At 40.2% G+C, this 25470-nt stretch overlaps 1 protein-coding gene and 1 long non-coding RNA gene across 5 annotated transcripts in view; one reads left to right on the top strand and one right to left on the bottom strand.

The window, feature by feature from the left end:
- The window catches only part of LOC136256595 (cell adhesion molecule DSCAM-like), a 39882-nt gene that overhangs the window by 3480 nt on the left and 10932 nt on the right, over positions 1-25470 (top strand). Inside the window, exons 4-6 of the mRNA XM_066049569.1 lie at positions 327-611; positions 19438-19689; positions 21505-21756. Of these exons, the coding sequence (XP_065905641.1) occupies positions 327-611; positions 19438-19689; positions 21505-21756 (789 nt within the window). The remainder of the gene's footprint in view (positions 1-326; positions 612-19437; positions 19690-21504; positions 21757-25470) is intronic.
- Positions 12132-14393, bottom strand: LOC136255396 (uncharacterized). 4 transcript variants are annotated; one of them, XR_010700875.1, is made up of 8 exons: positions 13869-14017; positions 13657-13816; positions 13430-13534; positions 13109-13172; positions 13020-13048; positions 12837-12969; positions 12354-12418; positions 12132-12294 (listed from the first exon to the last, which is right to left on the bottom strand). It is a non-coding gene; the product is annotated as an uncharacterized lncRNA (long non-coding RNA). The 4 variants fall into 4 exon arrangements; XR_010700877.1 differs by having other exon boundaries at positions 12837-12929; XR_010700876.1 differs by lacking the exons at positions 13657-13816; positions 13869-14017 and adding an exon at positions 14225-14393.

Raw genomic sequence — 25470 nt, 5'->3', positions numbered from 1 at the left:
TGTGTAACCAGTGGATGCTGCCATTAAATGTACACGAAAATGTACAATAGTACACTGTTGTTATAAGAGAAATTCAGTTTTTTTAGACCAGTTGATTTTTTAGTTCTTTGTTAATGTTTATTGATGCAATCTTTATGATTTAGACAATTGGCTACGTTTGTTCTTCTTTGCCAGCAGCTGCACATACACACATACACACGATTAAACAAAACAATCTGAAACTCAGATGATATTGTTTCAAATACATGTGTACTTACGTACGTTTGTACATTGTAATTTTTGCACAATGTAACATGTAAAGAATCATCATTCTTTTTTTGCTACAGTTCTCCAACCAAACATCACTGATATCATGTTTACTCCACCATTAACTGGCTCTTCACTATTACTCAATTTTACTAACAATCAGTCAATGACTTGTACTGCTAGTGGTGGTCCTCGGATCATGACCATGTGGCAGTTTGATGATGGTTCATTGTCAACAGTAGCCACTGGTAGTGACAGTGTAACATATACCATCTCATCCTCATCAACCAGTGATACTGGTACTTATCACTGTGTAGCTACTATCGATGGAATGACCGATACTTCTGATATGTACACCTTGTTTGGTAAGGCATACATTGAGGGTGCAACAAATATTCGATTCATTCAAATTTTGGTATCCTAATACTAAGTTTACCATTTGGACATTTGTTTACTGGAGTGTGTACAGTGGAAATGGCTTTGATTACCAGCTACATTTTTATAAGACAGCCTGTTATGTTAATTAGATCAATCCCATGATCATGTTTATGGTAGATGGGGTCAGTACACAATTTGAACAGTTAGTTTATGAGATTTTGTTGATTTTCTGTTAACCAATTTTCACGCCAATAAACAAGATATATAGTACTGCATGCCTGTCTTTCAGATTTTTACATGATCATGACATATATCTGTAGCTGTGATTCAACATGAAACTACACTTTCTCAAAATATGTTAACAGTTTTCTTTTTGGTATTGCAAATTCATTTTTTTTTGCATGGGACTACATAACTTAAGAAATAAGAAAACCACACTGTTATCATACAGTACAGTAGTACACTGAAATATACTTAACATCATCCTCACTATTCCTTCATGACAGGGCAGTATTGGTCAAACCCAAATGTACCTTCAGAGTGACTCCAAATGCTTCCAGCAAGTTATTATCTAATCCAAAACAGCCAAGCTGTAAAAAAAGTGTGCGGCCCTCAAAAAGGCTATGGTGAAAAAAGATGTGAAATCCAAGGTGGCGGCCAAGAAATGGCTGTGATGGTAGGTTAATGGTAAAAATTTTAATAACGACAATTCAGGTGAATTTGGTGCCGCTTGGTCAATTGGCACAAAATTCACCTGAATTGTCATTATTAAAATTTTTACCATTAACCTACCATCACAGCCATTTCTTGGCCGCCACCTTGGATTTCACATCTTTTTTCACCATAGCCTTTTTGAGGGCCGCACACTTTTTTTACAGCTTGGCTGTTTTGGATTAGATTTCACTTCTTTTTGTATTTGTATACCCCAAAGCCGGCCTATGGCCTGCTTTGGGACTTTTTTAACCTATCTTTTTTCTTTACCACAGGAAGAAGAAAAGATGAAGCAGATGTACCTTAAATATTTCTGATTTTATCAGTAAATGTACAAATTACATATCAAGACACACGGTAGTGTGTCGTGCGGCCCAAGAAGCCGGCGCGTAACACCCGTGAGTATATTGACAGGAAGGAAGAAAATGCAATTTTCGCACCTCCGTAGCTCTGTGCTGCCTTGATGAAACAAGACCATTTTTGCTGTGGACACTCCCTCCACCTTCAGCACTCCACATTCCAAATTTGAGCGAAATCGCTTCAAGCGTTCCCGAGATATGCGACTTCAAAAATTGGCTTAGTTTCTTCGTTTTTTTCTTCTTATTTTTCTTCCTCTTTTCGCACACTTACAAAAACTGCTATAAAACGCGAACGCTTTATCTAATTGCCTTGAAATTTGGCACACAGAAAGGGGGTATAAAGGCGCATCTCGGTGCCAACTTTGGCTGGAATACCATAAACAGGCAAAGAGTTATGAGCGATTATGCACAAAAAATAACACCAATATGTTGTCACGCCTACAGGGTAAACCGCGCATGGGAAGAAGCTGAAAATCGGTGGGTGAATAGGTTAACTATTGAACCTCAAACCTTTTTTGGTTTGAAAGAAATCGAGCTATAAACCAGGAAGATACAGCGAAAAAATCAACAGTGTGTAACAATTATGCAATCGAGATTAGCTAATAAAAAACTACTGCTTGCCACGCCTACCAGATAAATCGCTTGGGGTAATGCTTTGAAAATCGCTGTACAGATGGAGTTATCATCTTAGAAAGGCTCTTCAATGGTGTAGAAGAATCAGACTTAAAGCCACGGAGTTATAACACGAAATCCAACTTGGTGTAGCAAGTGCGAGATCGAGATACTCTAATAGAGCAGTCATCCTAATAGAGCAGTCATCCTAATAGAGCAGTCATCCTAATAGAGCAGTCACCCTGAACAGAATTCAAGAGATCAGTTAGAAATACGTAACCTGTATAGAGATCAGCTACAAACAAATCACCCTGTAGAGAGTTCAGCTACAAACAATTCACCCTGTTCAGACATAAGTTAGAAGAAGTTTTCTTGTAGAGAGTTCAGTTACAAACAAATCACCCTGTTGAAAGATCAGCTAGAAGATGTCACCTTGTAGATAGTTCAGTTACAAAGAAACCATCATGTAGAGAATTCAGCTACAAACTAGTGACCCTGTAGATACATCAGCTAGAAGAAGTCACCTTGTAGAGAGTTCAGCTACAAAGAAACTATTCTGTAAAGAGCTCAGCTGCAAACAAATCACCTATACAGAATTCAGCTACAAACAAATCACCCTGTAGAGAGATCAGCTAGAAGAAGTTACCTTGTAGATAGTTCAGCTATACAAACAAATCATCCTGTAGAGAGATCAGTTAGAAGAAGTTACCTTGTAGAGAGTTCAGCTACAAACAATTCACCCTGTAAAGAGATCAGCTAGAAGAAGTTACCTTGTAGAGAGTTCAGTTACAAAGAAACCATCATGTAGAGAATTCAGCCGCAAACAAATCACGTGTAGAGAGTTCAGCTACAAACAAATCTCCCTGTAGAGAGATCAGCTAGAAGAAGTTTCCTTGTAGAGAGTTCTGCTACAAACAAATCACCCTATAGAAAGATCAGCTAGAAGAAATCACCTTGTAGAGAGTTCAGCTTCAAAAAAACAATCATGTGAGAGTTCAGGTACAAACAAATTGTCCTGTAGAGAGATCAGCTAGAAGAAGTTACCTTGTAGAGAGTTCAGCTACAAAGCAACCATCATGTAGATAGTTCAGGTACAAACAAATCACCCTGTAGAAAGATCAGCTATAGAAGACATCATCTTGTAGAGAGTTCAGCTACAAAGAAACTATCATGTAGAGAGTTCAACTACAAACAAATCACCCTGTAGAAAGATCAGCTATAGAAGAAATCATCTTGTAGAGAGTTCAGCTACAAAGAAACCATCATGTAGAGAGTTCAGCTACAAACAAATCGGCCTGCAGAGAGATCAGCTAGAAGAAATTACCTTGTAGAGAGTTCAGCTACAAAGAAACCATCACGTAGAGAGTTCAGCTGCAAACAAATCACCTGTAGAGAGTTCAGCTAGAAACAAGTCACCCTGTAGAGAGATCAGCTAGAAACAAGTCACCTTGTAGAGAGTTCAGCTACAAAGAAACTACCATGTGGAGAGTTCAGCTGCAAACAAATCACCCTGTAGAGAACTCAGCTACAAACAAATCGCCCTGTACAAAGATTAGCTAGAAGAAGTTACCTTATAGGGAGTTCAGCTACGAACAGATCACCCTATAGAGAGTTCAGCTACAAACAAATCACCCTGTAGAGAGTTCAGTTACAAAGAAACCACCATGTAGAGAGTTTAGCTGCAAAAAAATCTATCACTCTGTAGAGAGTTCAGCTAGAAGAAGTCACCTTGTAGAGAGTTAAGCTGCTAATAAATCACCCTGTAGAGAGATCAGCTAAAAACAAGTCACCCTGTAGAGAGTTCAGCTAGAAAAAGTTACCTTGTAGGGATTTCAGCTACAAACAAATCACTCTGTAGAGAGTTCAGCTACAAAGAAATCATCATGTAGAGAGTTCAGCTGCAAACAAATCATCCTGTAGAGAGTTCAGCTAGAAGAAGTCACCTTTTAGAGAATTCAGCTACAAAGCAACCACCATGTAAAGAGTTCAGCTACAAAAAATTCAATCACCCTGTAGAAAGATCAGCTAGAAGAAGTTACCTTGTAGAGAGTTCAGCTACAAAGAAACCACCATGTAGAGAGTTCAGCTGCAAATAAATCACCCTGTAGAGAATTCAGCTACAAACAAATCACCATGTAGAAAGATCAGCTAGAAGAAGTTACCTTGTAGAGAGTTCAGCTACAAAGAAACCACCATGTAGAGAGTTCAGCTGCAAACAAATCACCTGTAGAGAGTTCAGCTAGAAACAAGTCACCCTGTAGAGAGTTCAGCTAGAAGAAGTCACATTGTAGAGAGTTCAGCTACAATGAAACTCCCATGTAGAGAGTTCAGCTGCAAAAAAATCACCCTGTAGAGAACTCAGCTACAAACAAATATGCAGTGTAAAAAGATCAGCTAGAAGAAGTTACCTTGTAGAGAGTTCAGCTACAACAAAACCACCATGTAGAGAGTTCAGCTACAAACAAATCACCTGTAGAGAGTTCAGCTAGAAACAAGTCACCCTGTAGAGAGATCAGCTAGAAACAAGTCACCTTGTAGAGAGTTCAGTTACAAAGAAACCACCACGTAGAGAGTTCAGCTACAAACTAGTGACCTTGTAGAGACATCAGTTACCTTGTAGAGAGTTCAGCTACAAAGAAACCATCATGTAGAGAGTTCAGCTGCAAACAAATCACCTGTAGAGAGTTCAGCTACAAACAAATCTCCCTGTAGAGAGATCAGCTAGAAGAAGTTTCCTTGTAGAGAGTTCAGCTACAAAGAAATCACCCTGTAGAAAGATCAGCTAGAAGAAGTTACCTTGTAGAGAGTTCAGCTACAAAGAAACCATCATGTAGAGAGTTCAGCTACAAACAAATCACCTTGCAGAAAGATCAGCTAGAAGAAGTCACCTTGAGGAGAGTTAAGCTACAAAGAACCATCATGTAGAGAGATCAGCTGCAAAGAAATCACCTGTAGAGAGTTCAGCTACAAACAAATCTCCCTGTAGAGAGATCAGCTAGAAGAAGTTTCCTTGTAGAGAGTTCAGCTATGTAAACTTCACAACTAACGATGACACAAGGACTTCTTAACTACCAAGACACACGCGGTCACACATACAATCTCACGTGATTCGGGGAGCAACTATTAGAATACAACAACTATGTGTGTCAGTGATGCTATTACATACCTCCCCCCTTAAAACAAAAAATTACAATCAAACAGTGTTGTGCACGTGTATGAAAAATGTGTGTGTTTGGTCAATAGCCATAATAATCAACTGGTCTAACAACTCGTCCACTTCTGGTGGTAACAGGCTGTCCAGACTGAGGAGCTGCTGGGGATTCCTGTCGAGGGGCTGATGCTGGACGATCATCACAGTAATACTGGAAAAGGGGTGGACCCCATTGTCCTTCAGAATTCTTGCTTCTTACATCAGGTCTCAATAGTGGTCTTAGCCTGTTGACATGAACGACCCGCTCCTTACCATTCATCTCTATTCTTACATTCAGTGGTCCTTTTAACTCTCTCACTGTCCATGGTCCAGTCCAACGTGGATCTAATTTTCCTTTAGTAGGATTGTCTAGAAGAACTTCCTGGCCAACTTGTAAACTCACTTGTTCATTACCACCATAGTTTTGCTGCTGTCTGGTTGCTGCTTCCACAGTATTACACTCCACTAATTCCTTCAGTTCTAGGAGCCTTCCCTGTAGTTGGGAGCTGTAGTTGTGTGGGTCTCGGTGTGAGACTGTGTCTGCTGTTGGGAGGTTCAGTGGTGTCGGGTTAGACCCAAACAGAATCTCATGTGGAGAGAGGCCGGTTGTTGCATGTTTTGTTGTTCTATATAGGTACAAGAGTAGCTGTAAATGTTCCTCCCAGTCCCCCTCCTTATCTACCAGGCCACGAAGCATGTTCAGTATGGATCGGTTCATCCGTTCAACAAGCCCATCACCCATTGGGTGATAAGGTGTTGTTCGGGACTTGGTCACGCCAAAGGCCTTGCACAGTTCACTGAGTATCTGGCTCTCAAAGTTTCTGCCTTGGTCAGAATGTAGCCTCTGGGGAGGCCCAACCAGTGTAAACACCTGATCCTTAAGAGCCTGAACTATCTTGTTGGCTGTTTGATCAGACAGGGGCACGGCAAATGGCCACTTGGAAAAATAGTCTTGCACCACAAGCATATACTGATTTCCCTGACGGGACATTGGTACTTTGAGGATATCAACAGCCACTAGTTCCCATGGTCTGCTAGCTACTACTGGCTGAAGTGGGGCTGGTCGAGAGGCCGCTGCCTTAGTGTGTTGGCATGTGACACAGTGACTACAGTGGGTGTTGACATCTTTACCCATTCCCACCCAGTAGACAGCTTCTGACAGCCGTGCCATGGTCCTATCAGCACCTTGGTGGCCAGCATTGTCATGGGCATTCTTCAGAAGTTGTTTCCGCATGGATGCTGGTGCAACCAGAAGCAGTTTCTCTTCATGCATTGTTGGAGTCTTCACTTTGCGGTAGAGTATGGACTGGTGTAGAGTGAGCTGAGACCAGAGTTGGTGGTATCGCTTTAGAGGAAATTTCCTCCAGTTCCCAGTAAGTGATGGTTTCTCTTTGCACGACATCTGCTGGATGAGTGTTTGAAGAACTGGGTCTGACTTCTGGGCTGCTGTGATCATTGTGTGGTCCAGGTCCCTACCGATAGCTACCATTGCAATAGGTCTCCGAGAGAGGGCATCTGCATGTTGATTCTGTGATCCCTGACGGTACACAATGGAAAAGTCAAATCCACGGAGCTGTAGGGCCCATCTCTCTAACTTCTGTGAGCGTGCATGGCTGGATCGCTTTGACTCTAACCACTCCAAAGGCTTGTGGTCTGTTTCTATAACAAAATGAGCACCGACAAGATAATGCCTTAACTTCTGAGTTGCCCAGACGATTGCTAAACACTCCTTCTCGGTGGTGGAGTAGTTTCTCTCAGTCTTCGTTAGAGTGCGGCTAGCGTATTCAACAACTGTGCCTCTGGTTGTGGAGAGAACTGCACCCAAACCCATGTCTGATGCATCGGTTGTAAGCACAAAGGTGTCATGCTGTTTGGGGTAATCTAATATAGGAGGGTTGGTTAATGCATGTTTCAATTTGTCAAAGGCATGTTGGTGTGTGTTCTCCCATTTATATTGTGCATGTTTGCCTGTGAGTTCGGTTAAGGGGCTAGCAATATCCGCAAAATTGTGCACAAAGCGGCGGTAAAAGTTCACTAGACCAAGGAAGGAACGGAGGTCCTTGGTGGTCTTTGGCACAGGCCAGGTGGAGATGGCTTTGGTCTTCTCTGGGGAGGGGGCTACTCCGTCTGCCGAATAGTCAAATCCCAGATGGGTGGTATTGTTCTTTCCAAAAAAACACTTAGAGCCACGAAGAGTGAAGCCAGCAGCCGACAGTTTGTGGAGAACTCTTTTGAGGTCTTGAATGTGTGTGGCCATGTTATCGGAAAATACGATACAATCATCCACATAATTGTCGACGCAATCCTTACAGTCCTGCAAGATGTTGTCTAGGCCTCTCTGGCAGGTCTGAGTGGCGCCCGTCAAGCCATAGGGCATCCTAGTAAATTCCCATAGTCCATAACCCGGCCCAGGACAAAATGCTGTCTTCTCGACTGACTGTGGCTGCATGGGAAACTGCCAATAGGCGCTACGAAGGTCTAGTTTAGAAAAAACCTTTTTGCCAGCTAGTTTCTGTTGGGGGCCTTCAGCACGGGGAACCGGATACGAGTCTTTCTTTGTGACACTATTTAGCTGAACATAGTCGACACATATTCGGATTTCTCCAGAGGGCTTTGGAACGTATACAGCAGGAGCACACCATGGGCTAGTACTGGGTTGTATAATGCCCTCTTGGGCCATCTCCTGGAGCTGTTGGTGAACTCGCTCAGAGTAGTGAAAAGGGATTGGGCGGGGTGGAACTTTGATGGGAAGTGCATTGCCTGTGTCGATAATGTGCTCTGTGGTGTTTGTGCGACCCAATTCAGGTGAAAATAGGGATTTGAATTCCTCAAGTGTGGCGTTTAGGGCAGGGTGTATGTCAGTGGGCATGTCCACTGTTGGTATGCTGGTCTGTTTGCATGGTATGGGGATTGCTTGAGGGCATTCATCATCAACAGTGATCGTGTGCAGGGGTTGGGGCATTGTGTGTGGGGGGTGTCCCCAAGCAGGTTGCAACTGCAAGACCTCTTCAGGATTTTGACTGCGATGGTATGTGCATTGTTGAAAGTCAAGCACATAGCCATGTCTCATCAAAAAATCACAGCCAAGGATTACTGGGGTGGATAGATGGTCTACGACTACAAATTTGTGTTTGGCAGAAAACTTTCCCAGGCCAATTGTCATAATGGCTACTCCACGAGGTGTAATATCTCCCCCATCTGCATTGACCAGTCTGACTGTGTGTATGGGTTCAATCACTGTACGATAAACATGAGGCTTTGAGATAACTGAACAAGAGGCCCCCGAGTCCAGCAATATTGCTGTTCTTCGATCATTGAGCAAGCCATGCGTGTGTGCTGCCCTATTAGTGTATGCATTGTGTGTGATTGTAGGGACATAATGCATAGGTGCGTTTGTGTGTGGTGCATGCATAGTTGTGTGAGCACTCACCGGCCTCCGGGGATGCCCCCTGCTCGAGGGATCTGGGCACCCCCCAGTCCATTTCCCTGATTCTGACAGTCCCTAGCCACATGTCCTGTCATTCCACAGTTGAAACACTGGATCGTTCTTCTTGAGTAGCAGTTCCGAGCCAAGTGTCCAGGTCTACCACAAATGAAACACCGTCTGGGTGGTTGTCTGGGAGGTTGAGTGGGTTTGGTCAAGTGGCTGCTGAGTGCAGCTAACTGTTCAGTCATTTGTAGTAGTGACTGTTCCACTTTGTCCAAGCGGTCCCCTTCTTCACTTCTTATGGAGCTGACGGGGTTGGTGTTGTTGTTCCGGCTGTATATGAGTTGGAGCTCTCGTGCCTTGGCGATGGTGGCAGAATAGGTGACTTGAGGCTGAAGCTTTAATTGGAATGCCACGTTGTCAGGCAATGAATTAATTAGATGAAAACGCAACTCCGCCTCGCGAGTGTTGGACGGAAGTCCAGGTGAGGCCTGGTCCAGCAACTTTTCTAGGTCTCTGGCCAGCTCATCAATACTCTCCACTCCTTCGCGAAGACGTCTATGGGATAAACGGTCTCGGGCAGCCAGCCGGTGTTCGTCAGTGTCGGGGTCCAGCCGGTCGAGGATGGCCTTCTTTAACTTGGCGTAAGTTTCCTTATCAGCATCGCTGAGCGACTTGTAAACTGCCCATGATCGACCTCGGAGAAGTGTCGGGAGACGTAGTAGTTGTTTCGCAGCGTCCCACTCGTTGGCAGCAGCGCAAAGTTCAAATCTTCTAAACCACGATCTCGCATCATCGTACTGCAGAGGCTCAGGGAGACAAATACTACTCACAGCCATCTTGTCCCGGGTTTCGGCACCAATGTAAACTTCACAACTAACGATGACACAAGGACTTCTTAACTACCAAGACACACGCGGTCACACATACAATCTCACGTGATTCGGGGAGCAACTATTAGAATACAACAACTATGCGTGTCAGTGATGCTATTACAGCTACAAACAAATCACCCTGTAGAAAGATCAGCTAGAAGAAGTCACCTTGTAGAGAGTTAAGCTACAAAGAACCATCACGTAGAGAGATCAGCTGCATAGAAATCACCTGTAGAGAGTTCAGCTACAAACAAATCTCCCTGTAGAGAGATCAGCTAGAAGAAGTTACCTTGTAGAGAATTCAGCTGCAAACAAATCGCCTGTAGCGAGTTCAGCTACAAACAAATCTCCCTGTATAGAGATCAGCTAGAAGAAATTACCTTGTAGAGAGTTCAGTTACAAAGAAACCATCATGTAGAGAGTTCAGCTGCAAACAAATCACCTGTAGAAAGTTCAGCTACAAACAAATCTCCCTGTAGAGAGATCAGCTAGAAGAAATTACCTTGTAGAGAGTTCAGTTACAAAGAAACTACCATGTAGAGAGTTCAGCTGCAAAGAAATCACCCTGTAGAAAATTCAGCCACAAACAAATTGCCCTGTAGAAAGATCAGTTAGAAGAAGTTACCTTGTAGAGAGTTCAGATACAAAGAAACCATTCTGTAAAGAGCTCAGCTGCAAACAAATCACCTGCACAGAATTCAGCTACAAACAAATCACCTTAGCCTGTAGAGAGATCAGCTAAAAGAAGTTACCTTGTAGATAGTTCAGCTACAAACAAATCACCCTGTAGATAGATCAGCTAGAAGAAGTTATCTTGTAGATTATTCAGCTACAAACATTCACCCTGTAGAGAGAGCAGCAAGAAGAAGTCACCTTGTAGAGTGTTCAGTTACAAAGAAACCACCATGGAGAGTTCTATGATAAATATGTGTATTATATATATATAATTTGTACATTTACTGATAAAATCAGAAATATTTAAAGTACATCTGCTTTACCTTTTCTTCTTCCTGTAGTAAAGAAAAAAAGACAGGTTAAAAAAGTCCCAAAGCTGGCCATAGGCCGGCTTTGGGGTATACAAATACAAAAGGAAATGAAATCTAATCCAAAACAGCCAAGCTGTAAAAAAACAGTGCGGCCCTCAAAAAGGCTATGGTGAAAAAAGATGTGAAATCCAAGGTGGCGGCCAAGAAATGGTTGTGATGGTAGGTTAATTGTAAAAATTTTAATAACGGCAATTTAGGTGAATTTTTTTGCCAAGACCAAGTGGCACAAAAATTCACTTGAATTGTCGTTATTAAAATTTTTACCATTAACCTACCATCACAGCCATTTCTTGGCCGCCACCTTGGATTTCACATCTTTTTTCACCATAGCCTTTTTGAGGGCCGCACTGTTTTTGTACAGCTTGGCTGTTTTGGATTAGATATATATATATCAAGACTCACGGTAGTGAGTCGCTCGGCTAAGAAACTACAAAGCGCATGCCCAATTAAAAGACGCGCGGCCACTACTGTGAGTTATTTACGTGTAGGGCCGGTTTTGCAATATTAGTCCTAGATTACGCAACATCTCTCAATAGATTTGTATTGCGTTATGTGATAAAAAATCTTTAGGAGTCGTCATCATCATCATCATCATAGTTTTCTTGCGACCTCGCTAAAATAAAAAAGTAACCATCGCAAAATAAAAAATAGGCGTATTTCTCTACCTTATGTTACAACTACTGTCACGTTATACCAGTCAACATAGTCGTGTTTGTATAGTCCATCTAGCACTGACATTATCCAATCCTGGTTTGCCCATATGCGTATTTTCTTCAATCAAACCTCTAATTCCTACAATAACTTTTAAAGGCACGACGTGGACACAAACTCTAATGCCTGATAAACAAGTTGTGACAAAGTGCTGAACCGTAAGTTCCCTAGGGATGGCGTTTTAAGCAGAAATCTTTTAAATTCCATTTAGTGCCACACCCCAATGCGAGCGTTTATAAATCGCCAGTTGTCTTATGGTGTGAAGAACAAAATCACTAGCGAAGGTGCTTTAAGCATACTCTTCAATTCTCTATTTACATGTAATTTTTAATAGATTAACCACAAAGGCCGATAAGGTGAATACAAAAGGTAACAAGCCTTTAGGGGTTACCACCTCTATGTAGTGTTTACCATGTAGCTTGTGTTGTGGCTTTCATTAAGTATTATGCACATACAAATGGTGCAACAAAATTTTGTAATGGATTGCTCGAATGTGGTTGGTGGTGTTGTGGCTCGAATGTGGTTCGTGCATGGTTTGCCAGGGACCATGTATGAGTTGGGGTTGTTCCACACAACTTACACAATATTCAAATTTCATGATGGCCATGAAAATTTCTTGCCATATGGTAAACATACAACAATGTGTAACAACGTTAATTAACATCACATCAAGACTTGACTAAAAATAGTTCCAACAATAGTGATGATTTCTTGTATGTCAGCATGACGATACTGAGACCTGTAAAAGAATAAGCAGGCACTGAAGTTAACCTTAAATTAAACACTCATGCAACTGACCTGGAACATTGGTCGCAACACCAAAAACACTTGTTTCGATATCTGATGACACAATCCAGCAGGTACTGAATTAAAAGAGAATGTACATAAAATCAATATGCCGAGCTGTATCAATAATAGCATGGATAATCAAAATGAACAAAAATTATATCCCAGGCTAAGTGAATGAATAACATAACTGTTGGGTAAGCATGTCAAACCTGAACATTAGGACATTAGTCAAACAAAAGTACGCTATCACAACTTGGTCATAATACAATGTTTGTACCACTGGACTTCACACTGGTTGCCCAAAAATTGTGCCATTCCAGGACAACAACATAATTATGAAACAAATAGTTACTACAACACAGAAGGCTTACTGTTGTACTGTCTACACTGATATACCATAATTTAAAAACATAACAGGTAGGCATTAAATACAATACACTTAACATCTGGGTACTAGGAAAAAATCACTAACATCACAACATGTAAACTGACCTAGAAATTAACACCCTTGATGCCACTACAGTCTACACTGGGTATTTGTTTGAACCCATCAACACTATACCCGATACATCTGAGTAGACTGACCTGCAAATTCACATCACTAGTATACAGTGATAATTGATAACTACAAAAACAACAATTGCAATAATACAATTCTTCTGTATGTCAACTGACCTGAAATTCATGACACTCGATACCGAGACCTGTAAAAGAATAAGCAGGCACTGAAGTCAACCTTAAATTACACACACATGCAAACTGACCTGGAACATCGGTCGCAACACCAAGACACCTGTTTCGATATCTGACGAAACAATCCAGCAGGCACTGAATTAAAAAGAGAATGTGCAAAAAATCAATATGCCAGGCTGTACCAATAAAGGATGGATAATCAAAATGAACTAAAAATATATATATATCCCATATGCAGGTTAAGTGAGTAACATAACTGTTGGGTAAGCATATAAACCAGAACATTAGGTCACTGGTCAAACAAAAGTACGCTATCACAAACTGGTCACTGATAATTGATAACTACAAAAACAACAATTGCAATAATACAATTCCTCTGAACGTTAACTGACCTGAAATTCATGACACCTGTATCTTTGTTTTTGCATGGTCTCAACTTACATATGTACCATGATCACATTCAACTGCTAGTGGATAAACCAGTATGACCAGATGGCCTGCAAAAACCAACAAGCAGGTGTTAAATACAATACACCTAAAGCGTGGAATATGAAAAATATTATATAAGCATTATTCCACACTGATATAGTAATAGAATATAGGACGTTGTGGAACTTGCCTAAACGTGTAAACTTGAACATGAGGACAACTGCATAATCTGGACACTTGGAATTGTCCAATACCTGATGAACAAGTTAGTACTAATGACATTCACTTCAACATTTTATTCCAGCTGGGTGAATCTCTTGTAACTGAGTAAAAAGGTGTTTATTTTCCACCTGCAACCAAAGTTCTATATTTCGATCTGTGGTTGAGTGTACATAAACTGACCAGGAAAATCAGTATGCCATAGCCGGGGTATGGAAGTGGTTCCTTTCCTTCTGTTGTGACATTACTTACAGCTGACTGGTAAATGATCATCGATGTCCCCGTGGACCCCAACAATGAGTATATCAATAACTTCACAAATCAATAACTTCACAAGTTGGAATGAATTTCCTTTCAACATGTGGTGGAATGAATTTCCTTTCAGCATCTGGTGGACAGGTCCATAAACCCTATCGCACAAACACGGTGAATCAGTGTGTGGCGACGTGACACGTTACACAAACTTCACTCCTCATTTCGTTAGCATTCAAGACCGGCATATATCATAGAGTACCTCGATCAGTATTCTTGACTCTTACTTCTTCAAGCGTTGCTCAAGCGATGTAGTTTCTCACGAGGGGTTCGAGTTTCTCATTAAAGTCGAGCCGATTAAAGTACGCCTCACCATCTTAAACCATTCAATTTAAAACCACGTATCATGAGTGTCCGCTTAAGGTAATTAGGGACTTTCCACGAGATTTCCCCTAAATAGATCATGTGTTAGTTGTCAATCCAGTGGATTCTGGTGGTATACATGGTTCAACAATGCGGTAAGTGTACATATGCTGTCAATAATTGTTTGTGCACTGCTAAACTAAGTTATTTTTGTGTGATAAGCATGCTTGAGGAAGGGTCTGGGGGACGACACTAATGTTTTGACAGCAGTTGATGATGGCCAGGCAAAGAACTGCGAGAAGAACTACTGTGATAGTGTGATAATAGGGAAAAATTCCCACTCCTATAGCTCTGCCTAGGGGCATTATCTACAGCTACTGTATTATGTTGCCGATATGTACATCCGGGCCAAGAATAAAGGTGAAAGTGGTAGTAAGGCTCAATCCTATTATTCTGCTGAACAGGCAAGGGAGTCTGGGACTCTGGGGGCATGCTTCCTCAGGAAAGTATAAGTACTACAACTTTTTTGTTTTAATTGCTTCATCAAGTATAAAAATTTCAGTCAAAAGGTGATGATTGAGGCTCTGGTCTTATGCACTGGTTGGAGTGGTTGTATCGATACTGCACTGTGGCAACCTTGAGGGGTTAGTGCTGGCATTATCCTTGGCAATACTATTCCATCTCCCCGAGTCTTGATGATTGAGTCCTCCATTCCTTTCTCTGCTGCTCCAATCCTGAAGTTGTGACCACAGTCAAAAGGTGACGATCGAGGCTCTGGTCTTGCATCTATACTGTACTGCAACACCCTTGAGGGGTTAGTACCGGCATTGTTCATCGCAATACTGTTCCATCTCCCATATACAAGTCTTGATGGTTGAGTCCTCTATTCCTTTCTCTGCTGCTCTAATCCTGAAGTTGTGACCAAAATAATAAAAAATAGTTATAACATGATAAATGATTATGGTGATAACAATTACAAATGTATTTATAGCTGTGTAGCAACTGTAAACTAATTAGTCACTTGCAAGTTTAATTAGGTGTCTGAAGCATTTAACATGCACAGATATGAGATATATTCGTCACATGCAGGCAGTAAAGATAGATTTACTCTAATAGAACAGTCATACTACACCGTAAATTCATACTTCCGAATTTACGGTGTTATGAAACAATCATTATTATGTATGGATTTTACTGACTCTCCAAGATAATATTCTGTATTAATGTTAATTGCTCATTTCCAAAGAAATTACCTTTTTAACCAAATGTAGAGTATATCACTGACAAAAATGAGTGATATCCACCCCAAAAACACCTTCGCTGTAAAAAAGGCGCGCCCAAGAAACTACAAGTACCTGGAACCCAATGTAAAAAAAAACAAAAAGAAAACAGCTCAGCTGAAGTGAAAAGTAACTGGTAACTTAAAGAGCTGATATCTGAAGCGGCCAAGAATACAATTACTAAAGTTTAATCCATGTAAGAACACCTTGGCTATAAAACAGGTGTGTACCTGAAAGTAACTGGCAACTGAAATGGCTGATATCTGAAGCGGCCAAGAATGAATGGTCATATACAACTAATTCAAAAATTTAACACTGAACCTTTATAATTCGGCTGTGTTCTATATTCACTCTTGCTGCATCGTGAAGTAATTTCTTTTAACTCTAATTGGCTGGTAATTTGGCCACCTTTTTTGCTCTATTATACTGACTATTAAAAAAGGCGGCCAAATTACCAGCCAATTAGAGTTAAAAGAAATTACTTTACGATGCAGCAAGAGTGAATATAGAACACAGCCGAATTATAAAGGTTCAGTGTTAAATTTTTGAATTAGTTGTATATGACCATTCATTCTTGGCCGCTTCAGATATCAGCCATTTCAGTTGCCAGTTACTTTCAGGTACACACCTGTTTTATAGCCAAGGTGTTCTTACATGGATTAAACTTTAGTAATTGTATTCTTGGCCGCTTCAGATATCAGCTCTTTAAGTTACCAGTTACTTTTCACTTCAGCTGAGCTGTTTTCTTTTTGTTTTTTTACATTGGGTTCCAGGTACTTGTAGTTTCTTGGGCGCGCCTTTTTTACAGCGAAGGTGTTTTTGGGGTGGATATATAATACATATATTTACTACAGAACTGTCCATGGTGGTTTCTTTGTAACTGAACACTCTTCAAGGTAACTTCTTCTAGCTGTTCTCTCTACAGGGTGATTTATTTGTACCTGGATTCTGTACAGGTGATTTTTTTGCTGTGAGCTCTTTACAGAATGGTTTCTTTGTAGCTGAACTCTCTACAAGGTAACTTCTTCTAACTGATCTCTCTACAGGGAGATTTGTTTGTAGCTGAACTCTCTACAGGTGATTTGTTTGCAGCTGAACTATCTAGATGATGGTTTCTTTGTAGCTGAACTCTCTACAAGGTAATTTCTTCTAGCTGAACTCTCTACATGGTGGTTTCTTTGTAGCTGAACTCTCTACAAGATAACTTCTTCTAACTGATCTTTCTACAGGGCAATTTGTTTGTGGCAAAATTTTCTACAGGGTGATTTCTTTGTAGCTGAACTCTCTACATGGTGGTTTCTTTTTACTGTAGCTGAACTCTCTACAAGGTAATTTCTTCTAGCTGATCTCTCTACAGGGTGATTTGTTTGTAGCTGAATTCTATACAGGTGATTTGTTTGCAGCTGAGCTCTTTACAGAATGGTTTCTTTGTAGCTGAACTCTCTACAAGGTAACTTCTTCTAACTGAACTCTCTACAGGGAGATTTGTTTGCAGCTGAACTTTCTTCATGATGGTTTCTTTGTAGCTGAACTCTCTACAAGGTAACTTCTTCTAGCTGAACTCCCTACATAGTGGTTTCTTTGTAGCTGAACTCTCTACAAGGTGACTTCTTCTAGCTGATCTTTCTACAGGGTGATTTGTTTGTAACTGATTTTTCTACAGGGTGATTTGTTTGCAGCTGAACTCTCTATATGGTGGTTTCTTTGTAGCTGAACTCTCTACAAGGTAACTTCTTCTAGCTGAACTCCCTACATGGTGGTTTCTTTGTAGCTGAACTCTCTACAAGGCGACTTCTTCTAGCTGATCTGTCTACAGGGTGATTTGTTTGTAGCTGAATACTGCACAGGTGATTTGTTTGCAGCTGAGCTCTTTACAGAATGGTTTCTTTGTAGCTGAGCTCTCTACAAGGTAGTTTCTTCTAGCTGATGTCTCCACAAGGTCACTAGTTAGTAGCTGAACTTTCTACATGGTGGTTTCTTTGTAACTGAACTCTCTACAAGGTATCTTCTTCTAGCTGATCTTTCTACAGGGTGATTTGTTTGTGGCTGAACTCTCTACACGGAAACTTATTCTAGCTGATCTCTCTACAGGGAGATTGGTTTGTAGCTGAACACTCTACAGGTGATTTGTTTGCAGCTGAACTCTCCACATGATGGTTTTTTTGTAGCTGAACTCTCTACAAGGTAACTTCTTCTAGCTGATCTCTCTACAGGGTGATTTGTTTGTAGCTGAATTCTGTAAAGGTGATGTTTTTTGCAGCTGAGCTCTTTACAGAATGGTTTCTTTGTAGCTGAACTCTCTACAAGGAAACTTCTCCTAGCTGATCTCTCTACAGGGAGATTTGTTTGTAGCTGAACTCTCTACAGGTGATTTGTTTGCAGCTGAACTCTGTACAGGGAGATTTGTTTGTAGCTGAACTCTCTACATGATGGTTTCTTTGTAGCTGAACTCTCCACAAGGCAACTTCTTCTAGCTGATCTTTCTACAGGGTGATTTGTTTGTAGCTGAACTCTCTACAAGTAAACTTCTTCTAGCTGATCTCTCTACAGGGTGGTTTGTTTGTAGCTGAACTCTCTACATTGTGGTTTCTTTGTAGCTGAACTCTACAAGGTGATTTCTTCTAGCTGAATTATCTCTTTCTATAGTTGCATGAATTCCCTAACTTCTTCTAGCTGATCTCTCCACAGGGTGAATTTTTTGTGGCTGATCTCTCTACAGGGTGACTTGTTTGTAGCTGATCTCTATACAGGTTACTTGTTTCTAGCTGATCTCTTGAATTCTCTTCGGGTGACTGCTCTATTAGGATGACTGCTCTATTAGAGTATCTCGATCTCGCACTTGCTACACCAAGTTGGATTTCGTGTTATAACTCCGTGGCTTTAAGTCTGATTCTTCTACACCATTGAAGAGCCTTTCTAAGATGATAACTCCATCTGTACAGCGATTTTCAAAGCATTACCCCAAGTGGTTTACCTGGTAGGCGTGGCAAGCAGTCGTTTTTTATTAGCTAATCTCGATTGCATAATTGTTACACACTGTTGGTTTTTTCGTTCTATCTTCCTGGTTTTTAGCTCGATTTCTTTCAAACCACAAAAGGTTTGAGGTTCAATAGTTAACCTATTCACCCACCGATTTTCAGCTTCTTCCCATACGCGGTTTACCCTGTAGGCGTGACAACATATTGGTGTTATTGTTCGTGAATAATCGTTCATAACTCTTTGCCTGTTTATCGTATTCCAGCCAAAGTTGGTACAGAGATGCGCCTTTATACCCCCTTTCTGTGTGCCAACTTTCAAGGCGATCGGATATGGCGTTCGCGTTTTATAGCAGTTTTTGTAAGTGTGCGAAAAGAGGAAGAAAAATAAGAAGAAGAAAAAAAACGAAGAAACTAAGCCAATTTTTGAAGTCGCATATCTCGGGAACGCTTGAAGCGATTTTGCTCAAATTTGGAATGTGGAGTGCTGAAGGTGGAGGGAGTGTCCACAGCAAAACTCGTCTTGTTTCATCAAGGCAGCACAGAGCTACGGAGGTGCGAAAATTGCGTTTTCTTTCTTCCTGTCAATATACTTACGGGTGTTACGCGCCGGCTTCTTGGGCCGCACGACACACTACCGTGTGTCTTGACAGCGTTTTATATGTGTTTTGAATTTTTTGCCAACTGACCGATTGATGCCAGCAATGCGGGCTTCATGCATTTACCTTTGTTCTCATGCACATAACCTTCTTTCCACATCCTAGAGGAAGTGAAATGTGCATGTGTGTAACTCATTGGCATGACTGTATCCATATAAGTACAGTGTGTATAACTGGTTTAGAACATACTAGCTTACTGCTGATCATTATTTACCCTGTACAGTTGCTCCATACAATGTGGTCATCATGGGTGATAACACATATGATAATGGAGATCAGTTAGAGTTGAACTGTTCATCAGAGGGTGGACCAGACTTAGAATACAGTTGGAGCAGGACTAATGAATTCTCAGCTGCCACAAATACTAACACCAGCACCCTTACTATTAGTGATCTAGCTACAGTTGATGGAGGGGATTACACTTGTACTGTCACTAATGCTGCTGGAACTAGTATGAACACCATCACTGTTTATGGTGAGTCTTTTTGCATTTTTAAAAATACCATTAAATTAACATCCTTGTCGCATCAACTACATGGTATCCACTAGAGCTATGCATTAAATAGAAGCAGTCCAGGACATTACTAGGTGCTAAATGCACTTGTCACTACTGGACAATATATCCATGCTATTACCATGGAATTCCCATAATCACCTTGAAATACCCATGAAAGATTCAGTTGGTATTTTTCATGGGTAATGAAATACCTATGAAATGCATGGAGCAAAATAATGTACCAATGAAAAACCCATGAACGAGTGAGTTTTCATGGGTTTGTATGTATGTACAACCCATGAAAAACCTGTGAAATCACACCAATGAAAAATGTATGGAAAGCCTATGAAACACCATGCATTTCATAGGTATTTCATTACCCATGAAAAATACTTTCATGGGTATTTCAAGGTGATTATGGGAATTCCATGGTAACAGCATGGATATATTGTCCAGTAGTGTGTACCTGCCTTAGTGAAGAATCTAGATTTTTATTTACTATAGCGAGTGCTTGAGTGCTGAGCTAGGCTACACGAGGAGAAATTTCATAGTCTCATCCCCAGCCGCCCATGCGCTTGATCATGCGAAGGTCGTCTGGTGACATTAGTCCAACTTCTTGGCCCAGGAAGTATGCATTAATAATATACACCTGAAAAACTAGCTTAATGGTTGTCTAAAGGTCTTCTTTGTCGTTGATTGTTGTTCTAAGTCGAATGCTAAGAAAGTTTTTGTACATAAAGTTTTAATCGGCATTCATTAGTCACTCCAGCGATTTTTATAAAGTAACACTCCTTCAAGTGAATGAAAAGTTTATGTAAGCATGAATGAGCACAAGAAACGTGTTTGTATCAATACTCCACTAGGGCCAAGAAAGTCGCCAGACGACCTTCGCGTGATCGACCTTCACGTGATCGAGCGCTTGGGCGGCTAGGGACAAGACTAGAGATTTTCTTGGACTGGTATATGTTAATGAAAAGTAGTACAGGCTTCTATTGTTTTCATCATTGCCAGTAAGCTGGCCAGTCAGCTGTAATTACTCTTCGATATGCTGCTGATGGCTGTGGTTATCTCAGTAGCTGGGTGGACACACCTGGGTTGCAGACATTTTTGTACACATCATATGATTGTAATGAATAATAGTCATAACACTATTATATAACCTATTGTTGTACTTTTGACGAGGCTCATACCACTGTATTCCCTTTTATTGCTAGTGTTGTGGTTGCATTTGTGTTCCCTTGGCATTCCTCTAGTGTTCATTTAGCAGAACATCTGCATTCCATTTTGTGAAACACAATGCAGACGGAGCGTGAACTTTTTATAGCTATTGGTCAAGATGGACACACTCAGTGCCAAGAATTATAAAATACGTGAAGATAAAAAAGATTGCTCTAGACAACCTTTCAACAAGCAGTACGTCTCAGGGTTGTGCTACAGTAGTAACTTTGAGATATGTATGGTAAGGTTGAATCCAAACTCTATCCAAAAACAACGGTAGTGAAATAGTATATTCGATATGTATAACATCTCCTTACATAAAACAAAGATTTTCTCACTTTGACAAACACAATGCAAACAAGGTTTTTGCTATTAACACCTCTGTTGTTGCATAGCAAATGCATACAAATATTCAATGTAAATTCCACGTGTATTTTATAAGCTTGTGTGAACATGTGGCAGATCTGGTCATGTATACATGTTCAATGTTCACGAATGTGTTGTAGACTAGTTGAGAGTATTCGTACATTGGAAAATACAGTAGACTGTTGTAAGTATGTTATTTATCCTGTACAGTTGCTCCATACAATGTGGTCATCATGGGTGATAACACATATGATAATGGAGATCAGTTAGAGTTGAACTGTTCATCAGAGGGTGGACCAGACTTAGAATACAGTTGGAGCAGGACTAATACATTCTCAGCCACCACAACTACTAACACCAGCACCCTTACTATTAGTGATCTAGCTACAGTTGATGGAGGGGATTACACTTGTACTGTCACTAATGATGCTGGAACTAACAGTACCACTGTTACTGTGTATGGTGAGTCTTTGAGGCATTCAATTTTTTCTAGGTAAATACCCACAGCTTGCTGCAGGCAGCTGCATTAATTCCAGAAATTGTTTCTGGAAGATGGTGTGTGCACTTCCATGCATAGGCAGATCTGAGGGGGGGGGGCTCTGGCCCTTCTCTTGCCCCCTTGGACCTACAGGATTATATTGACACCATAAACTGGTATCATGCATTCACACTGTATTCAGAAGTAAAGAAAGCCAATGGACAAATAGAAGACAACAATTTTAAATGCAAGTTAGAATTTTTGTGTAAAGATTGAGATACTCTAATAGAGCAGTCACTACACTCTAATAAGAACAGTCGCAATACTCAATTTATAAATTGTTGCGAAGTATAACAATACTACTTTATTTTGATTTAGTACATTTTACCATCAAAAAGGCTTTATCTCAGATAGGCTCACTAATTTTTATATCCTTTGATCTAATTGCTATCAATAATGCTCCCAAATTCAAACCTAGGAAATCTAATTTAAAAAATTTAGAAGGTATCCATCTACAGTCTTATACAAAATGTATTCCCTTCAGTTATCAAGTTATATCAAACAAAGTTATGCAAATGAATATAAATTGTGTACTAGAGTCCCATTTTTCTCCTCTTAGTGTGTAATAAACACTGTTTTACCTAAAAACTTCTTGCCTCCTCTCGCCCCCCCTTACTGTCTCCTAGCTCCACCTATGCTCCCATGGGTCAACAAAAATAAAAATAGTTTTAGAATGATTAAAAATCCATAATTATTTCATACTAAATCATCAGTACTCAAAGTAACGTTCATGTAACTCTACCATTTTTCTTCATCTAGTTGCTCCATACAATGTGGTCATCATGGGTGATAACACATATGATAATGGAGATCAGTCAGAGTTGAACTGTTCATCAGAGGGTGGACCAGACTTAGAATACAGTTGGAGCAGGACTAATACATTCTCAGCCACCACAACTACTTACACCAGCACCCTTACTATTAGTGATCTAGCTACAGTTGATGGAGGGGATTACACTTGTACTGTCACTAATGCTGCTGGAACTAGTATGAACACCATCACTGTTTATGGTGAGTTGAAGCTTACATTTATGTGAATCATCAAGACATTTGTCTGCTATTGTGTAAATTTGACTAAAACCTGCATGTAATCATCTCATGAGCTGTTTTAATATCTATCTGAAGAGCTGTCTCCATCGAATCATCCATCACAATGTTTACTAGTCCCTGCACATATTATTACAGGCTATTATCCTGTGACAGGCAACCAATAGCCTGAGCCAATACAACTGTAATCATTGGATTCATTTTATAGACATGCCTAGATATTCAATTATGGTTCATTATGTAATAGCCACATTTATCTATGAACCGACAAGTCCTAGGGATATCACGGTACAGTCCAGGTTAGTGATTTTAGAAATTATATAAAGTTTACAAAAGGCCAGAGGGCTATGTATCATTGTTGAGTGGTTACTTCATCTTATCTATAAAGTGGTGTGGTCCGTCCGTATTCGTGAATAAGCTATAGTACTAGTTCTCACCTTGAACAATATTGGTTTCGTTACTCATAGGGTAGCAAGAATGACAAAGTGGCTCCATACAGCTATCCATCTGTCTGTCTGTGTGCATTCCAGTGACACCAGATGATAATGTTACCAACTGCTGCATGTATCACGACTGTTGTTATGCTAAACAATTGTCATCTGAAGTTACTTTATTTTCTGATGGTTGTCTTTTGTAACTGCCATCAAATTCAAGGGTGCTAGTAGAGTGAAACTTGGCAAATCCAATTATGTTAACTGAATGTATTAACACGTATACCATTTCATGCCTTTATTATAAACATATGAATTTTAGTGTAGTGGTTGAAGTGAGTGACTCGTAGCTATGATGTACTTGGTTCAATTCTAGCATTGTGGAGAGCTTTGCTATAACTTGCCACTTGATACACTTCTGGAATAAAACTGCTAAAGGACTTTGCAAATTTACTTAATAGAAAGCAGCCTTAACTTTTTGACAGTGTGTAACTGTCCAATAAAGAAGGCACCTTTCTTTATGGATTAGTGCTCAAAATTCGACAGTGACTAGCCAATTTACCAATTATTTAGTCAATGAAAAATTAGCGTATAACACAGATCAATACAATATAGTAATATGTGCTGCAACCCAGAGGAGGTATGATGCACTCATGTGAGCTCATAGGATTTGTATAGAGCAATTAAAAATGAAAAAAGGTTTATTGAAAACTAGGTACCAATTGAAAAGCTTAATGGTGTGGTGAACCCCCACTGAACCTCAGTTGCCGGTTTGATATTAGATCAGAATGATGAAGAGCTCACTGCATGAAACAAAGGGAAAATGGCAACAATGGAAGAGAATGGCACTGGTAGTTTTATTCAAGGTGTCCATAATGCCAGTAGCCAGATTAAGCATCACTTTAGAAGTCCAAATATGCTTAATTTTTTGATAGCGCTTAACATATGTCATACTTCCTCTGGCTGCAACCGAGTATGGGTACATACATGTACATATTGTACATATATGCTTACTGCTGTATGTGTGTGTGTGTGTGTGTGTGTGTGTGCGTGTGTGTTACCCTGTATAGTTGCTCCATATGATGTGATCATCATGGATGATAACACATATGATAATGGAGATCAGTTAGAGTTGAACTGTTCATCAGAGGGTGGACCAGACTTAGTATACAGTTGGAGCAGGGTTAATGATTTCTCAAATGACACAGTTACTAACACCAGCACCCTTACTATTAGTGATCTAGCTACAGTTGATGGAGGGGATTACACTTGTACTGTCACTAATGATGCTGGATTCAGCAATGCCACAGTTACTGTATATAGTAAGTTGAAATTTTAGATCAGTTTGCATGTAGATTACAATGTATTTACATCTGTATATCTATATATGTATACCACAAATTAGTGGTTTAAGTAATAGTTAGAGACCTACCACGAGGATCTTCGTGATTTTAAAAACCCGACCGAGGTTTTTTAAAGCCACGAAGATCTGAGTAGGTGTGATGTATCGGTGAGAAAAGATGTCAGAGCTTTCCTACATGCACGCTGTTAAGGTAGTTTAATTGTGATAATTATGTAATGTCATATAATCTTCTATGTTAGCAGTAACAATGAAACATTTTGACTTAAATTATGGTCCTGATTTTATACTAAGAGTTCATACGCCACAATACAAAAACAGTTGCAAAGACACTTTTGAACATTTAGTACAAGCTAAAGATTTGTGATGTTGTATAGCAGCATACTGTATTAAAGCTGTATTCAAATAAATGCCACTCTCAATTATGAGCTGGAAGATTTCCAGAACTTTGAAAAATACATGTCATACAACTTCTTGCTAGGTCTTGACTACACTTGAAGAATGAGAGAAGGTGACCTACACACTAGAGATAGTTACTAGCTAGTGTTTCATGACACAGCATGGTATCCATGTTTTTTTTTTGTGTGAATTGCTTCGTATGTAGTATGATTAGATACTACTGTACAAAGGACAATTTGTTGATGACTTTATTGTTTAATAGCAATCTTATTATGTTCCTTAGTATTGTGAAGTATTGTTTGGTAATGCAGTAATGCAGCAATTATTACATGGGATTTTCTACTAATTGACTGACTGACTGACACCAAGCATTACTCAATAACGGCTAAGGCTACAGGCTT

This window comes from Dysidea avara, chromosome 5, assembly GCF_963678975.1.
Source record: "Dysidea avara chromosome 5, odDysAvar1.4, whole genome shotgun sequence".
Taxonomy (NCBI): Eukaryota; Metazoa; Porifera; class Demospongiae; order Dictyoceratida; family Dysideidae; genus Dysidea; species Dysidea avara.
The sequence above is the reverse complement of the archived record's forward strand: the minus strand, read 5'-3'. Positions and strand labels throughout refer to the sequence as shown.